The sequence below is a fragment of the Vidua macroura genome, chromosome 1, assembly GCF_024509145.1.
Source record: "Vidua macroura isolate BioBank_ID:100142 chromosome 1, ASM2450914v1, whole genome shotgun sequence".
In the NCBI taxonomy this organism is placed as follows: Eukaryota; Metazoa; Chordata; class Aves; order Passeriformes; family Viduidae; genus Vidua; species Vidua macroura.
Window position 1 is genome coordinate 82,859,551 of NC_071571.1, and position 18,878 is coordinate 82,878,428.

An 18,878-nucleotide genomic window follows, 5' to 3' on the forward strand; every position below is an offset into this window, starting at 1 on the left:
TCTCAGCTTCTTTTGTGAAACACATGATGATCAAATCTCTACCTAACTTCATTGTGTTGGCATCTTTGCTCCCATACACATTTGTGTAAGTAGAGAGAACCCAACATTAGATCATTTTCCTCTCCTTCTGCTCTGTCACCTGCTATGATATCACTGGATGATCTTTCTTGGGCATAGCACTGTACTGGAGTGTTCCTGGAAGAGCTCAACACATTCCTGTATATCTTTATTTAGTTTCTCAAACAGTTTAGTGCTCTCCCTGTCCCTTTGTAAGTGTTTAGAGTGAACTTAACTGCAGCATGTAATTTTCTCAGTAAAGACCAAAGGTGCTTGTTCTGCTCACTAGGGCACATACTTATGTGTGGTAATGAGATACTCTGGCCAAATATAGCATATTTAATCTGACTGCCACTAATATTAGCTAGTGCCCTCTCTTCATCCACTCTTCTTCCATTTGTGGTGTTTGGGTTGAGAATCACGTGTGAAACCTGCAACGTGAGAAAAGAAATCAAAAATTGCGTTAACTTCTTTTGTTAAGATACAAAAGAAATTCCCTCTGTACTCCCTGTGCAGCAAAATACATTTGCCTCTTGTGTGCAGAAAGAAGCCAACCTATTGACATTTTTGGTTTGTTCTGTGTTGTTTTGATTTATCCAAGTGCATGTTGCAGTTTGGAATTGAATCAGATTAGCATCTGTGGAGAACTGACCTCCTAAAATAGACAAAACTTTGATAAAAGATGTTATTGTGGTGGCAACAGTGGGAGGGATTTCCAAGCATGCATTTTAAGTATGTTCAGGCTGTTACCAAATTAGAATTGTTATCTGTTCTCTGCCTTGTATCACATCTACATTAACCACCCTCCCCTCCCCCCACCCAGGATTCTTAAGATACCAATCTCTCTTCATTAAACCATGAACAAGAGCCAAATGGTTGAGATTCCTGCTTGGCTTATCACATTTGGAAAATTGGCATCCTTTTGACAGTAAGACATGACAAGCAAGATCTATACTAGAAAAATAATGTGTGTTAGAAAATAACTTTCAGCTACCATAACATCAAACGTGATTTTGTATTTAATTTAGATTGAGATTAAAAACATTTATTGCAAATGCATTACTGCCTTTATTGAGACAAGTTTGTGGCTTTTTATGCTAGGATTGCTGTATACTAGAAGTTGTTCCTGTGAATATTAGGAAGCCTTTGTGGGGTTATGGACTGGCTAGGTAAAACGTGCTAGTTTAATTAACAAATTTGGCGAGTTATTTCCACTATAGAGGAGTTAATGCGTATTTGTAAAAGGAAAGAATTTAGTATATGAGTAAAACATTAATTCCCAACTGCCATTAATCCAATGCAGCACTTTGTTGCCAGTGGATTTGTGACAGTGGAGTAAGAGAAGATGAAAACTAGCAAAGAAATCCATAAGTCTTACTCTCACTCTTCCTTTTTTTCCCATACTGGTATGATAGCTTTTATTGTGTATTACTTTTAGATTAGGTGCTTTCATATTCTGTTAATGGAGTTGTGTTTAGTTCCAGCTGTAAGGGGGGCAGTTGCTGTTCTACAATGAGGCATACAGCCATCTCATTTTGTGATGTACCTTTTTTCTTGTATCATTGACTCATGTGCTTCAATATTGCTATTACTGGTTTTACTGTTACTGTTGTTACTACTTCTAGCAGTTTATCTTTTAGGGAATGCATAATATTCTTGCCAAAGGCATTTTTTTTTTAATGTGCAGAAGAATTTATTTTGAACAATTGAGTTTTCTTGCCTGAGGACATCAGCCATCCCTACAAAATTATTGAGATGTCATTTAATTGTCCCAGAAAAATGAGAAAAAAAATACAAGATCCAGCTCACGTACATTCAAAAATTTTTTTCTGTTGTGCTGCTCTATCTAATAACTTTGCAAAATCAGAAGTTTTTAACAGTCATGCACAGAATACAACATCTCAAAAAGCTGCCTACAATGTTATCTTACTTTCACCCTTTGTGATTGTGTGTGTGGAATTTAGGAACAAAATTTTTTTGCAAATCAAACAATTGAACAATTTTATTTTTCAGTACACCATTTTTACAAAAGAAAAAATTATTTTGCTCATATTTCCCTCTCTAGCAGAGAAAAATTTCAGTCTGAATGGAGGAGGTTTCAGAAAGTTGGAAAGGACCAAGAAGAGTAAGAAACAGATTATTTTACTAAAGATGTATTGATTAGTCATAAAAATATGATGTGTGTTAATGGATAGTCTCCATTTTCACTCTGATCCAATCTTTTATGTAGGAATAGGAACAGGCATATATTTTTGGAAGAAAGATTAAAATTGAAAGAAGGGATAAAGTGTCCATCAGAATCAATACTTTTAAGAGCTAAAGTGTCTGGCAGAACATTTTTTTTCCCCCTCAAACTGATTTCTGACAAATGGAGAGCACTGTGAATGAAGATACTCACATTGGATTTTAGGTGCTTTGAAGACAGCAACATGCAAACTATTACCAAAAAAGTGCAAAATGGAAGCAAAAATGGGCAAATATTTATATATAATTTAATTTTAAAATTACATAATTTTTATATATACACATATGTAATGCATTTCTGTTATTTACATAACGGTATAATAATTTCAATTTGGAATGATATGACATTCAAATTTTTAGCATGTTTTGTTTCTTCTGTTTCTCAGTGGAGTGGCTGGGTCCTTGCTTGCATGCAACTCACACTGAAATTTGTTTGCCTCATCTCACTGTAGTATAGATTTTGTGGGATTAATGGGAAGTGTTTTCTAATGGAACTGCAACTTTTGAAATAATTTTGGCTTGAAAGAAAAAGAGTCTTTAGCTATAAATATCGTATGGAGTAGGAAAAATTGTGAGGAGGGCAGAGTGACAGGTTATGGCTCCCACTTCCCTAAATCCCCGAGCTGCTGGTGCAGAGGAGGCAGAGTCCAGAGTGAAGGGATGAATTTGTTCCTATGAAAAGCTGGTCGTGGTTGTGGTGGGAAAGTGTTTTAACTATGTCTGTTTCTGACCATCAGACTCTATTCTTAATTGTCAATAAAATGAATACATGAGAAAGAAGCTGGGTGGGCATCTGGCAGCCAGCCAAGCTGCCTACATTCTGGCATCCTTTCTAAATGTACACACATTCCAATTTCTGTTCTGTCTTCCCTCTGCTTTTTCCAGAAACTGACAGATTAATATTGAAAATATCCAAATTCAAAGCACTGTATTTAACACAGAATACTCATAGTCTGGATTAACGTAGCCAAAAACTGTGCTATTTCTAGGAACATGGGTAGGAAGGAATGCATTGTTTTTATCCAGTCTTAATCTTAGTTTTATGTTGCAGATGTGAAATTTCTATTGCACATGAGGAAAGGGCTATGTAGGTTATCAAGTCACAGTTAACATCCAGGCCAAAAGGATGTCTCTGCTCAGGCTTTACTTGCCATACAGAGTAAGCAAGGTTTTTGTTGTTTTGGTTTTAAGCTGGTTTTTTTTTGTATGTTTTGTTTGTGAGTTGTTGTTATGTTGTTTCTTTTTTTGTTGTTGTTGTTTGGGGGGGCATTTGTTTTTTAAAATGATTTTTCTTTTTTTAAACAAAAATAATTTAAATTATTTTAAAATTATTATTTTTTAAAATTATTTTTGTTTTACTTTTTACTTTGGTTGTTGGGTTTTTATTGGTCAGTTGGTGTTGCTTGGGTTTTTTAAATAGAAATAAAGATTGTCCTTTATTTTTCCCCCCAAGAATACTGAGATATATTAATTTTTATATATCTTGCACTTAAAATAGAAAATTAATTTTGATTATTTGAATTTTTTTGACTTTGCAGTTTTGTAGAGGTGCTCTCAAAACAGCCCGATCTGAGTTTCAAACCCATTTTACAATTCACAGTAAAAGCTGAAATGAGTGGACTTTGGTCTAATTCTTAAGTTCTTCAGTGTTTCAGACATATGCTAAGGGGGTTTCCTATTCTAAACTACTGTGTGGCTACCCCTTTTCTGTAGTGGATATTAATAATGTTTACAATTTCTTGCCTTTCTTATGTTCTTCTTAGACAAAACTTGCTTTGATTTTGTAGTGCTTTGCTCTAGTAAAAGCTCTGGGATTTGTAGCACTGAGTTCAAAAGATTTTTAGCAGAAAAATCACAGGAGAATTTTTAAGAAATAATTCCTAGTAATAGATTTTGTAACTTTCTGTTTATAATTATAAACTAGCTTCCAATATAAACCACTGTTAAAGAGATAGAGCTATAACATACCCATCAGGGGACCAGTTGTTAATAAGGTGTAATTTGAAAGGGGAAAGCTGATGATATCTGCAAAAGGAAACGAGAGCCCCAAGGCTGCATAGAAGTGCCTTATTACTAGTTGCACTGGGCATTCTGTTGAATGAGTTTTATTTATCATGTTTTTATAGTTACTTTCACTGAGCTTTCAGCGACATAGGAAGAAAAATACCAAAGTACAATATTGTTCTTCTAATGCAGAAATAAAAGAGTTTCTAAATCAAGAAATATGGAAAAGAGGCTACGGGAGTAGAAGAATATTACACAGCTGTTTCAGGAATAAATTTTTCGGTTGGCCTCCCTGTGTGAGATATTTACTAAAATTTCTGTGTGTCACTGAAATTTAGGAGATACTTTTCTCAGCACTTGAAAGGATCTGAATCTAAAAGTTGTGCAGTTTCCTACAAGTCTACAAGGTCAGCAGGGAGGGAAATAGGAGGGGAAAAGTTGCATATGGATTATTAATATATGATTGTTTTAGTGACTGCTTTCCTAAGATTCCTTGTCCATGCTGAATGAGGTAAACACCTTTATATGTAACAGGGGTATGTTTTCCCTTTAAGCAGCTCTTCCATTGCCCCTGCAAAAGTGGCCAGTTTGGATCTGAATGTTTGTCTTTTAGAAATTGGATAGAAATCACTCACCCATTTAATATTGCTGCTACAAGGTTGCTAGATGTCACTGACCTCCACTGATTAATAACTTGAATGATGTTCAACAACTAACCTAGGGCTGCAAAGTTCTGTGTGCCACTGACATTGCTCCAGACCGTTCACTTGTGTCAAAACAAAAGAGAAGGGCACTTAGATTCAGGCTTTTTCACAGCCTCACCGTTATCTCACATCTTCATGATGAAGTTGTGATTTCGAGTTAGATTCCAGGCCCCCTGGTTCCCACTGCTCCTTCCATTGCAGTAGCAGTGCACAATGTTCCTGTGAAGACATTTTCATATTCTGAGCAGATATCCTCCTTAGTCCTGAGGCTCCTGTTTGTCTCTCTCACCCTTGATTTCTGTATAACTTAGCAGTGCAGTTACACTCCAATGATTTGCCTATTAGCTATAGGTTCAAGATTTCTGATTGTAATAAGCATCTTTTACATTTTATGTCTAATGAGAATTTTTCTCAGCCTGCTGGGGTTCTTTTGTCCAACTCCACAGCTCATGATATTATCTATATATTGATGACACTCACTTATGTACCTCTATACTTTGTATTCTTCTCCATATTCTTGCTATTTGTTTCTCATGTTATTTTAGCATTTTTCAAATTAAAGCAAATTATTTTAAAGTAAACAGAACAAAAATTGAAATTTCCGTATTCCATCTTTCCCATGGTGAAATGTCAATTGTGCTGTCATCAACTGTGTTGCCAGCTCTTTGGAAATTTTAATTGTTTTTTTTTCCACTCTGTTCAATTTTGGCCAGTCCATGTTTTAGATGTCTTATGTATTTATGTGTCATCCTTGAATGGGAAAAAGAAAACTTAATCTTGATTTTCACAATCACATTTCTGGGCAATAAACTTAACCAGAAGGATATAGAATTTGTGTCTCTTTGCTGTTGAAACATGTATTTTTTTCACTAGCTTTTCACTGAACAAGCTGCACGAATTGGTGGCTCTTACATTTCTTTTGTTGATAGCATTCTACTTTCTCTGTGCTTTCATCTATCTAAAATACTCTTATCTGATTTTTTTGCATATTTAATGGAAAAAATACGTATTTTGAAGTTCCTTCAACAGATTTTATCTCTTTTCTGTCTTGTGAGATACCATTCTTAAGTTAACTTTAAAAAATATTTTTATTATTGTAAATAACAGTTGTTGTAAAGCATAGTATTTTCTCTACAACTGTAGATGGGTATTACTGTTGACAGAATCAAGCCTGTCATCCCTAAAGCCTAATGACAAAGATATTTAAATAAACAAGTAAAAACAAGTGGAAATTGTGATGAAATTGTTCTTCTCTTCCTAATGTGACATTATATACAAAATCATATGCAAACATACAGAAATACTTTTTTTTTGTAGTCTTAGTTGTTCAGTATGACTTAGAAGGTGTTAATAAATTACATCCTCCAGTGTATCTTTCAGGTTTATGTGAAGTTGTTTCAGCTCATACCTGGAAGCTGTAATGCAGCTAACTTTGACATCCCAGGGGAAGGATATAGTATGTTGCCATGTCTTTCAGAAGTTATTTCAGGAAGGTTTTTGATTTGCACAAAGCACTCTGAAATGCCATGTCTTCCTTGGCTGCTTGTGGTTGAAAGTTGAAGGGGGAGGGTTGTTGGGCACCCCAAATCAGCATGGCTGTCTTGATCAGCAAGTGAGCATCAGGCAGGATTGCCCACATTCCACATTTCTGTTTCTTCCTTTAAATTTCCATGCAACTTATTAGCAATGAGCAGGTGTACAGGAAAAAAAAAAACCAAACTTTTGCTTGCCTGTGCTCAAGGTCCCAACAGACATTTTGTGGCATTGCCATACCAGAGAACTCTTCTCACCACTTACTTCGTTGTTAACCTTAAGGGCTTGAGAAGTATGAAATTATATTGAAATTCCTTTCATTTCATTGGAATAAAGAGATTCCTGACATATCAAGACCTAAAAGTTTAAAACACTGTTAGTAAAAAAAGTAACATAAATCAAAATATTGCTTTCAAAAGGTCTCGGAGCCTACTAAAATCAATATTATTTGCAAAAAAAAAAAGCCCAGGAAATATGTCAAAACTCAATGTGGTAACACAGATGTTAAATCTTAAAGGATTCATATGTAATTTATTCAAAACATTAAATTTACTATATGTAGTATAATTTCAGAATGTACATTAAAGATGTGTTGTGAAATCTCATTCCTACCTGCTGAATGGCTGCCAAGTTTGGTAGTGCAAGAACATTTTGTGGTTTTACCCCTTCAGCACAATCCTGCATTCAATTTTTAAATGTCCATAAAAACTGTAAAAGCCTCAAAATGCCAGATTGGAACAATAAAAACTTTGAAAGTCACAGTGCAACAGTTTTGGGTTTTTTAATAAATCTGTGGGAGCAGGATTGAAAATCCTAGTTCCAAACATACTCAAGTTTTGAGATGCTAGTTTCTAGGTTTGGAACTTGATTTTCCTCTCTAAAACTGTGTCTGTTAAGTGTAGAGCAAGTGGATATTTTGTGACACTTAGAAATCCTTGCAGAAGACAAAGAGGGGAATGCACAGGTGGATGGGTAGCTGGCATTTGTGAAAGGCTAGTCTTGGGCAGAGTCCTGTGTCATTCAAGTCAATGGAGTGGCCCAACACTGAGGGTTTGTGAAAGTCTTAGTAATTCTGAATTATTCTCTTAATATGGTTAATTTTTTTCTTTTATCATAATAGCTCTGAAATTTTTCAACAACAGTTTATTTGCATAATCGGTAAATCAGATGATTAAAATTTTGGCTGCTTCATGAATTGGCAGGGTATGTACTTCTCACTTTTTTATATACTTCAGGCTAGTATATTTTGGAATAAAATTAAGTCGACATCAGCTCCTTGAAGCCATACAAAGCTTTAGATATTACTTGGTTTAAGTACAGAATTATATATCTATCAGGGGATCTCAGTTCTAACTGAGTTAAATTCCAAAGCCTGGAAAATCCAAGCATGATTTTATGTTTATTTCCATACGTTTCACAGTGCTTACTTTATAAGAAACTGTAATTTTTTAACTGTGGATGAACAGTAAAAGCTGATTCTGGACTAATGAAAACACACATGGTATTATTCCCAGGAAAATTGGCTGTTACATGTGGCAAAAAAACTTGGAGGCAAAATAATGCTGTGACTGTAGCCAATTAGTAAAGTTGTCCATATGGTGCTGGACTTCTTGTATGAGCTGCTGACCTATCACTTCATGTGAAAGCCTAACCAGGATGCCTTAAATCCTCAGAAACCAGCTTTTCCTCTTTTCTTGTGAGCCAGAAGGGGAAGCTATATTAAAAGGAAGCCCCTTTTTAATAATATACTCTTGTCTTTAATTTAGAGAGTGATAGTTTCCAAAGATATTTGTCAGAAGCCTATTGGCAAAACAGGCACTTCCAGCAGTAATGGCTGCAAGGATGAGGGGTCATGACTCTGTGGAAAGCAAGGAAAATGGTTCCTGTGAAGTAGAGACAGGTATAAATCTTCCCTAAGTGGCTTTACGTATTTGCTGGAATGTCATTACACCAAAGCATGCCTTTAAGCTTCTGGTAACCATCAAAACCACCACTAACTCTGCGGCTGCTAATTCGCTGCTAATGTCTTGCCGGTGTACTGCTCCGTGGCTACATTCTTTCTTTGGGTTTATGATCCTGACACTTTCTTTATGGCCTCTTTAAATTCAGCTTTTGGAATCCAACATCCAGAGCTAATTAGGCAGGCTGTAAGACACCCTCCCTCGCCAAACAAGTCAAAACATTTTGAAGCCATTCCATTGCTGGACTTGACGTGAACAGTAAGGCGATATTGCTCACGTTTGTTGACATATATTATTATGGTTATTGCCATTATACCTCGCATCCCCAGAGTATTGCTGAAATACAGGATATAAGAGATGAAAGCAAGCAGATAAGTGAAAAAAGAAAAAAAAAAAAAAAAAGGAAGTATCATGTACTTGTTAGTTTTTGGCATTGTGTAATTAAACCATCTCCTTTAATGTTATTTTTGCCAGTATCTAATTAGCAGAGCCATCTGCCTAAGAAGTGCTGGACCATCTGTCTGGAATACTGTTCTGTTCATTTCTTGGTTCTTGACTAATTAACTTCTTTTTCTATGAAATGCACTAGTACACTCTGTTTCTACATTTCCAAATTCTTATATAAATATATATATGAACGCATACCTGTATATGTATATGTTTTGAATATCTGTGTCTCTACAGGAACACAGTTCTCCCAGGAGGTCAAATTGTACTCAGTCATGTCTGCAGATTTCACTGTAGGTGAAAGCCACACTTTTTTTTTTGCCCTGGCAGTAAAACTAACACATCTCTCACTTATATCATTCTAATTGGCCAGTCCTTTATTGACTGTGTTCAAATCTCAAATTTCCCATCTACGTTTACTAATTAAAGTTAGAATTATAGAAAGGGGCCACATTAAAGTTAAGTACATAGGGCTCTGATTTTTTTTCCTCCTGTTGTATTTTGTAATTTTTCTAGAAAATTATGTGATAATTTAGGTCAGAAGGGACCTCCAGATGTCTTGCCTGGGGACTTCCTTTGTTGCTGCATGTTGGACATGTAAGAGAATTCCTTGACAGTTAGGTCTATGAACTTTATTTACTTTTTTTACATTTTCCATGTTCCTCTTTTAGTGTTCTTCAAAGGTATTTGGATAAATTAGTTTATATTAAAGATTGTCTTTCAATTTTTGTTAAATTTCTTTGCAGTTATTTAGTTTAACTTGCTGAAGATACAATAGTTTAACTTCTAAGCAAGACTCTTACTGTTCATCCAGAGCAGTAACTAAAATATATCTCTTGTTACAAAGAATATTATTAATTTCAAGAATGTAATTTTTAAACTTAACATATAGGGGTGTTGAATGCACATTTTTCTTCATTTTGAAGACAATAGTTTCATTACGTATTCTCGAGTTGGAATTTTTTTTCTTCGCTGGCTGGAATTTCTCTCCTCCTACTACCCCTTGAACATGCCAGGAGAGATTTCATCTGAAGTTTGGAAATTGTTTACAAACATCAATGTTTAAAACACTTACACATTTATTTACAACTGAGGTTTTTCAAAAAGCTGCCTGCCATCAGATTGAGACTTGAGTTCAAGCTTAGAGTTAAGTGTGCACCAAAACCTTGGTTTTGTTCAGTCTGATTTTATGTCAAATCTGTACAGACCTTTGTGGTTCATGCATTTTTTTTAACCTAAGAAAATAATGTGTTCAAAAGTGAATTGTGACAACCTCATCAGAGTACACTGGGTTAAGTTCAAATTGTATCTTTCAAGTGCAGTCTTTAGAGCTGCTCACATTGACTTTCACAGTGTTAAAAATCTCACTGCATTACATAATTAAGGTTTATTTATGTATATGAGAATGTATTTATGAAGGAGATTGGGAAATTAGGAGCACACTAAGTCATTAAATTTATAGAGATCCTTGAAAGACTATTGATCACAGGATTTATAAAAGCCATGTCATTGTAAATATTGTCAGCTTGCTATCAGACACAGACTGGTGTGCCACCTTAAACCCTCCTCCTTAACCTGTGCAGCTGTGTTCTTTGTAGAGACTTGTAGTGCTAGCCCTGTATGACCTGTCCTTGTTTTCTCTGACACTGACTTTCAAATCCCTGTTACTCTTTCCCCAGAGCAAACCTGAGTGCCTGTAATTTGGTTCAATAAACTTTGTTGCCAGCTTAAGTAGAATTATAACATGAATTAAAACCAGTACACTGAATGCTGCAGGTTGTATTTTGAATGTGAAAATTGAAGGTTCTTGTTAAGAAAAATAGAAAAAAAAATCCCAATAGCTGTATAGAACAAAGTGAATCAAATATCCAACGTGGTTTGCATGTCATATCTGCATTCCTCCTCTGAACTTCATGGAAATCTCATCAATCAGTATTAAGCAGGAGAATATGTAAATTTAAGGAAAGCAGTGGATAACAGTAATATCTGTAAACATGGTTTTGCACTTGCTTTCTGGAATAGTGCAATCCTTATGTGTCCATCTGGTCTTTCAAAATTACAGTTTTCAAGTTGTAATCTTCTAATGGTAAAACCCACATTGTTATTATTCTGTTGGGACATTTTGTTTTGTCTTTGTGTGCTGAAGATTCAGGATGCATTTTTCTCAGGTTTTTTTCCCACATTGAAATGACATTTATCTTAAAGAGTTTTCTTCCTGTCTTCCTCCTGTATAGAAGCATTATACTGTGTTGAATATCTAAATTTCCATTTTGTGGGAAACTCCCTGGAATTTCCTGAAGATTAGAAGGTAATAAGAAAGCAAGCTCTATATATAAATGTTTGCCTACATTACTGAACTACGTGGGAGCCTTAGGGACCAAAGTACAAGACTGAACTACTCAGCTCTCTTCAGATGCCTTTGTTCTATGTTTCATTTGCAGCCTGCTCTCTTATTATCTCCTCTAGCAGTGGAACCAAGGGCTATAGGACTATGAGTACACTTGGTTTCAAAGATGGGACTTAGCTTTGTCACCAGTGTGTTTGCATTTATTTCTTGTGCACATAGTATTACTCCTTTTTAGCAGATGTTTTTATGAATAGGGCTCTCCCAGAGAGTTGTCCATTTGGTTAACTTGCAAGCAAGTATATTTATATCTAGTTGTAGCAGTTTCTTCTGTTTGGGTCCTTGTATGTGCTTTTAACTATGATGTCCAGAAATATTACATAATGTTTTAATATTTCACATCCTTCTCCTTCAAATTACTTTTACTGTGGACTTAGAGCCAATTGAAAGCTGGGTATTTTGTCACTGAAAATTGATTTATTGATAAATATTTTGTATTTAATGCAATCTTTTTCCTTCTGTTTGTGCCTGACATCTTTTTCTCAGTTCAGTTCTGGCGAGAACTTTCCTTCAAACCTTCCTTTTAAGTACCCGTATTTCACTCTCTTTCTACTCTGACCTCCACCTGGTAACTAACTCTCGTGTTTCTCCAGGCATTTGAAATTTTTTGTGTTGTTCAGAGATAACATATTCAGCACTTGTAGTTATTGCCATATAATATGGCAATAGTGTGTTCTAATGGATTGATTAGGAATTCAGTTGGTTATCCTACGATCTCTATTATGGATGTGAATTTTGCATTACTGAGTCAAAAGAGTTAGGTCATTGCTGCTTTTTTGTCTAACTCAGTATGAGATTTCTTTCATGCTGCTGCATACAGTTTGTTATAAATTCTAGGTTCATTCACATGTGGATTCTTCCAGAAGTTTTCAATATATTCCCCTGTACACCATACTCATTGCAAAAGCAAATGCTGTAAATAGGAAGGTTTAGGATGGAGGAAGAGAAGTAATTACATTAGTTTTCATTTTTTTTTTTTTTTTCTTGAAGTGAAAAACACTAATTCTTGGGCTTGTTGAAACACAAATACTCTGAAGGCATTTTCCCCCTCAATTTAAACAGGCTTTCACCCTGTTATTAATTAGAGAGTCTGCTTGCTATTAATACAGTCTCCATTAAAAGACAGGTACAAAATATTTCCTATATTAAATCTGGATAAATGGTCTTTAATCATTTCCTTGTAAATAAAAATGAAAAGGCTGTGGTTTCAGTAATTAGGCAGCAGTGGTTACTTCAGAAATCTCAATTCTTCTTGATAAAATATGCTTTGTGGCAACTTTATCTAAGGAACATATGGATGTGCACCATTGAGGTGAAAGAATGCAACTTGATTTAAAATGCACTTTGACTACACAGCATATACAGGCATTCAAATATGTACATGTATTGGCACATTAACATCAAGCATGCAACCTGCTCCACTGAACAGCAAAGTTTGTAAGTCATATGCTGAATGTTAGATATGGAAATAACTGGAATTATCTCATACCATGAAACTGTAGTAATGCAGACTAGGCATTACAGTCCTGGCATAAATCTGTTGAAGCAGTGAGACAGCTTGAAAAATGAGGATAAATTGCTTCTGCTTTGCAGTGCACTGTTTCACTGTTGTCTTGTATGTCTCTGCCCATTGCTTCTTTCTCTGAATGGATGTTTTAGAGCTTCTGATTAGTGCTGCAGTCATACCTTTAGAGACTAAAATCTCCATTTGATGCTTGAGATAAATAGTTCAAAAAGTGCAATAGGGCACACTTTCTGATTGAGCAAGTTTTCTTAGCAGAGCTGACCTCAGATGCAGTGGTGATGCAGCCCAACTCTGTTGGAGAACGATGTTCAGCCTTTCTGTGTGTTCCTCTATCTGCTTCTCCTCATAAAACTGGCAACAACAACAACAACAACAACAAAAGTTAAATAGTATAAAATGTAACCGTGGTTGTTTCTGATGTAGTGATTGGTACAGTGAGTCATGATGTTGGCCAGCTTCCTTTTGGATTAAAACAATGAAAAACCTTCAACAGCAAAGCTACATTTCCAGGGAGAAAACTCTTAAGAGGCATTTAAGGATAGGATAATCCACACCTAATCATCAGTATCTCTGAAGCACATAACTCAAACATGGGCTTAGAGAGCTCAGAGGCTTCCATTTCTGGGTTACCTGTATTTCTAACAAATTCCTTTTGGTTGCAGGCAGTGGAGTGGCAATGTGATGAAGCTACTAAAAGAGCCTGTTACAGTAAAGGTAAATCAAAGGTAAGCATGAGACAGCTGTTCTGCTTTAATAAAGATATTATGTTAATAGCAGATGTAATTCAGTGTATAAATCCATACCTTATGCATTTTTTTCTGTCTCCATTTATGAAGAGAGACGTAGAAGAGTCTGCCACTGATGTGTAAGCAAAGGAAAGGAAAAGAATATAGGGAGCACAGGGTGAGAGATAGAGTCACATGATTCCTGTCTGAAATGGCCATGAACTTTAGCTTCCAACAATTTACTGTTTTGACACCAAGGTTAAGCATATGCATGTCATATGTAGTGAACTGTATTCTCACTTCATTTTCTGTGCTGTAAATCCCGAATAACTGTGTAATTACTTTGTAAAATTCTCAGTTTATATCCCTGTGTTTAAGATGCAATTTTATTAACTTTTTTATTTCCTATCTACTGGTGCTATGAAGAAAATAATATTAAGTGCATTAACTTTTTAGACATTGAACTTGACGTATTTTTGTACTTTAAACCAATTCTTTATCTGGCCGACCGCAATTTCTATTATTCAGTAAAGGAAAATGTAATGCTAAGATGGAACCTTTGGTTGTGCCAACCTGGAGATAGTTATCAAATTAATTATAAAAGCAATTAGAATTGCATGCAGTCTATGTTTTTAATTTTTATACTGTTTAGTGATTAAAGTTAATTCAACTATAACATAAAGGGGGAACACACCAAGAGTGATAAGTGCAAAGGAGCACACTTTTATTCAGTAGAATGTGTTGCTTACATTATTGTTGTGCAAAACTCAAAAAATCCCAAGCTTCAAAAGCTTCAAATTCCAACATCTCTATCATCTAGTAGAGGAAGAATCTCTTCTGCATAGTTATCTAATCACTGACTTTTAAATTTCTCCCATTAAACAGTGAATTTCCAGCTCCTTTTATGCTAAGTGCTGGAAAATAAAATTGCAGTGTATGATTGTACTTTTGAGACTAAAGAGGAAGAATGGCCTCACTTCTGAAGCAGGGCCATGTTGCACTGTGAGATATAGAAAAGAAAGGACTTCTGGAACCTCATATTTTAAGGAAATGTTTAATTTTCTAGATTGTTATTTTTACCTAGAAAATTTATGCTTCAATATGTAATATATCCCTCAAGCCTTTTATATGGCAACACTTGGAAGTAAGGGAATATGCTCAAGCATATGTCACAATGTGACAATGCATTCATCAAGGGGCATATACAGTAGAAACTATTCTGGTAGGAATGCTATGTGTAACTAAACATACATGGCTTTCTTTCACAGCAACTTTCCAAGTTTAAGGCTGTGAGAATAGCATTCAACTTGTCTGAAAGTCATAGTGCAGTGACTGTGATCTAACATGATGGATGGAAGTAATTATAAATTTGAGGCTATAGCAGTGTACTTTGAAATAATATGTTGACAACACTGTTACCACACATTTGATTCAACAGTGTAAAGCATCTGTTGCTATTAAATAATTTTGTTAGGAGAAATACACAACACTGGTGATACACATTTAAGAATGGGCCTTAGTGTAGTTTTTTATTCATGCAGAGTTTCATTTGTGCTCATCATACCCTTTTGAAGAGATGATGATTGGAAGTTAAGCTGTCGCTGTAAAATGTATATATGCGATTCAAATAATGACCTCTGTGATTGTTTCTTAGTATTGTTATTATTTGTCTAAAGATTTCATTTGTAGCCATTGCCATGTTCCTCATTCACAATCTAGAAGAGGGGTATAGTCTTTATGCTTCATTCCATTCAAAAGAAATCCTGGGAGTAAATACTTCTTATTGTTACCATTTGGGTTGTGTTTTTTTTTTTTGTTTTTTTTTTTTTTCCTGGTGTGCAAACTTTGTGGCCTGAAAGCTTCATATGGGAGTTGCTGGAGAATGCTGAGATACTGTCTGAGAAAACCTACCCAACTGGAATGACAACTGTCTTTTTGAACTTTTCATGCCTCTTCTGTTTTCACTGATGTGGTCAAGGTTAAAATCAAAGATAAATTTATGACCGGAGAAAAGATAGCCAAATTATGTTTTTCTTTTATTGCCTTATTTCCAAGACTAAAGCAAGGTCATTATACTCTCTGTAGAAGGAGATGCCTTCCCTTGGAAAAACTGGGAATTATCAGATCAGGAGGAATTCATTCCAGTGCTACATTGTCCCTCTTCATAGGAAATCTCTGCAAACACAATTCCAGTTACTGTTATCAGAAAAACTTGATTGCTTGCCTGTTGTATAAATAGACGAAGCCCAAATTGCAGAGTTGCTGGGGGTTGCATTTCTGTAACATTTCTCAGGTGAATTTAGATTTCAGGGCAGGCACATGTAACTGTAGGAAGACACAGGAAAGACTAGAGTCAAAATATGTAAAAGCCAGCCCAGACTGTGGCAAAGGAGAGATGAGGACTGCAGGGATGGCTATGGGAAGGTTATTCATTCAGATCCTGGTATTTCTAGGAGCTCTGCTGACCACAGAGCAGCATGAGGGCAATAAGTTCAGGTGGCAAAACCTGAACTCATTGCTTGAAAGTCACTTCAGCTGATGGAGTGAATGCCCTGAAACCAGAAGGTGGCTTTGAACCCTGAAGCAACTCAAGTAGTTTTGAGATAATGGTCAGTGAAACACAACTCTTTTTTTGTTCTTGAGAAAGAAGCTGCACGGAATTTTTGCCTGTGGCTGTTATCAGTTGTTCTGAGGTTTATGCTTTAGAAGCCAACGAGGGAAAAAAGCTGAAGGGGAAAATATATAGGGACATCTGTCACATTTGACAGTGTAATGCGCACTTGATTTTTGAAGGCTGATGTTTGTTACTCAGACTTCAGACATTTAGCTACCAATTTAGGCTTTTGCTTAAAATAGCTAGTGGCTCCAAGAGTGAGCCATGCAAAATTATGTCCTTGTGGCCAGCATGCATTAGCATGTAGAAATCTAAAACACCAGACACGATTAAGAGAATAAATTTGCCTATTCATACTGACACTTGTGCTAGGGAATGTTAGGAAGAAAAAATATAAATGCACTTGTTGAGAATGCAATAAACCAAAAAGAGGTTAAAAATAATAATGTTAATTGAAATTAAGTCCCATGTCTTGATTATTTAAGATTCTAATGGCTGGGTGTGTTAGTATCTGAACCTACAATAAAAGTATTTAAAAATTAAATGCGGGTATATTTAAAATGTTAACCTATACAAGAAGTATTGCTGCAAGAGGATAATTGTTTTGCAGTCAGATTGACCTTGGACTGTCAAGGTAGTCTTAAGTAAGAACCCAGCCTGCTTGGCTGCAGAATCGTTTCTAATAGTCATATTTTGTTTCAGATATGCTGGTACAAAAGTAGAAAGTATTTCCTAAATGTATTTTGCTATTTCAAATATATTTTTATAGGCAAATAGGAAAGTATATGACATAGAGGTTGAGATGAACTGGAGAACAAGATTACATAAAAGGTGGCTGTCAAGCCTAATGCCACCCCCGACCTAAAATATCCTGTGGTCTGAAGTCCTTTGCCACTTCCATAACATACATCTCATTTTTTCATGTTTCAGCAGTGAACCAGTACAGCCAAACTTGACTTCAGAACTAGAAAAGTATCTCTGAACAATTCAAGTGACTAAATAGTGAAGTCCTTTTTCAGTATGTTTTTGGATAGTCATAGTTCTATTCATGACCAATTTTAAAAAATTTTCTTTTGCATTAATGTGGAAATTTTTTTCAAATTAAGAAAGTAGCCAATTAAAAAAAGTTATTCTTTCATTTTCCATTTTTTGCAGTGTGTTCCCAACAAGAATTCCATATGAGATGTCTTATTTGGCCTATTGCAATATGGATTCTTGTCAAGTTGGCACAGGACTTGGGAACATTTAAGAAAGAATCTTGTGATTCCCAAGAATGTCAGAGTTTAAGAAATTAGCATTATTTTTGAACAAAATGAGTGGGTGATCAGTGTGCAAGTAATTTGGAAATTATACTATTTCAGGGAGCTCTGGAACATGAAGAGGAGAGGTTGGATGGGTTGTAATGTCAGAACCCACTTATTTTTCCTACACGTACATTCCATGCCTTGTTGCAAAGGGCAGAATGGAAATAGACCAAAGAATAAATTACTGTTCTACATTCTGTGAACCTCCTTGAGCAACCTTCCAATGAAAAAACCAAAAAACGGTCCTCCAAAAAGTTACCTTCTAGTTTTTGGGTTTTTTTTTTTTAATGATGGAGTTAAAGCAGTCTGCTAAGGAAACTGCCAAAACTACCAGCACTGACTGGCAAGTTGTGAAATAACTACTTTTTTAATGGCTTGTTACATTGCCCAACTCAGTTGTATAGTTGTGTATTAGCTTCATTGTGGTTTAAAGAATATTAAGATGGCAGATTTATAAAGTTCAGTATAAAAACTTCATATTTTTTTTACGCAATAGGAATCAAATCTTACTTCTAACATATTTGTCCTTTGCCCTTAAGGCTCAAAGAGAAACCTTTAAAAGCTACGTTTTCACAAGAAACTAATGCAAATGTGGGTTTGAGAGGTATTTCTTCCAAAAAGTAGTTTCTTTCCTGAGATTTTACAATTTTTTTTCGAGTTTATTTTTAACTTGACTTTTATGAGGAAAGGTATAGAAGATAAATTGTAAAAGTTTTCTCAGAGACCATTAAAGTATTTTCCCCAGCTTCTTTTGCAGTCTATTTTGTGCCTGTTCAATTTATTCAGGATTATATTTGTTGTCTTCCAGGATGGGAGTCTATTTTCAAGATAAACAAGCAATCCATTTAATATAACTGTAGGCCAGATAATGGGACTTCTATGCTATTACTCTTGTATGGACTTACTTACATGATTTCACTTAATATCGGCTAGAATTGAATAACTGTATTTTCACAAGGTTTTTTTCAGAGTTTTTATGAGACTATCTTGTGGTGAATGCTAGAGAGCATTCAAATGTAAGTTTCCAGGAAACTTTATTTTCTCCAAACATATTGTTGATCATTTTATTGGATATGGACATTGATTTTTTTTCAAGAGCAGTGCCTAAATTTTTCCTCATACGGTTCTGGGAGATTTTTAGTATTGCAGGACAAAGCTTTCTGTTTGAATTAACAGTAGAAATTGCTGTTGATTTCTAGTTCCTGAAATGAGAGCTATGAACATTATTAAACCTTCACTAATGGGGTAAAAAAACGTGTCCAATTATTCCTCAGGGTGAGCATCTTTATATTGTGGTAATGAAATTTTTTGAGAAACTCTGAATTTACAGGAAAGGAGATGCTTCTAATAAAACAG

At 35.3% G+C, this 18,878-nt stretch overlaps 1 protein-coding gene across 3 annotated transcripts in view; it reads left to right on the forward strand.

Moving 5' to 3' along the window:
- SEMA5A (semaphorin 5A) overlaps positions 1-18,878 on the forward strand; it is a 312,341-nt gene that overhangs the window by 155,066 nt on the left and 138,397 nt on the right. For all 3 annotated transcript variants that reach the window (XM_053986784.1, XM_053986799.1, XM_053986790.1), the window contains one exon: positions 13,542-13,604. In XM_053986784.1, coding sequence (XP_053842759.1) covers positions 13,542-13,604 — 63 coding nt within the window. The remainder of the gene's footprint in view (positions 1-13,541; positions 13,605-18,878) is intronic.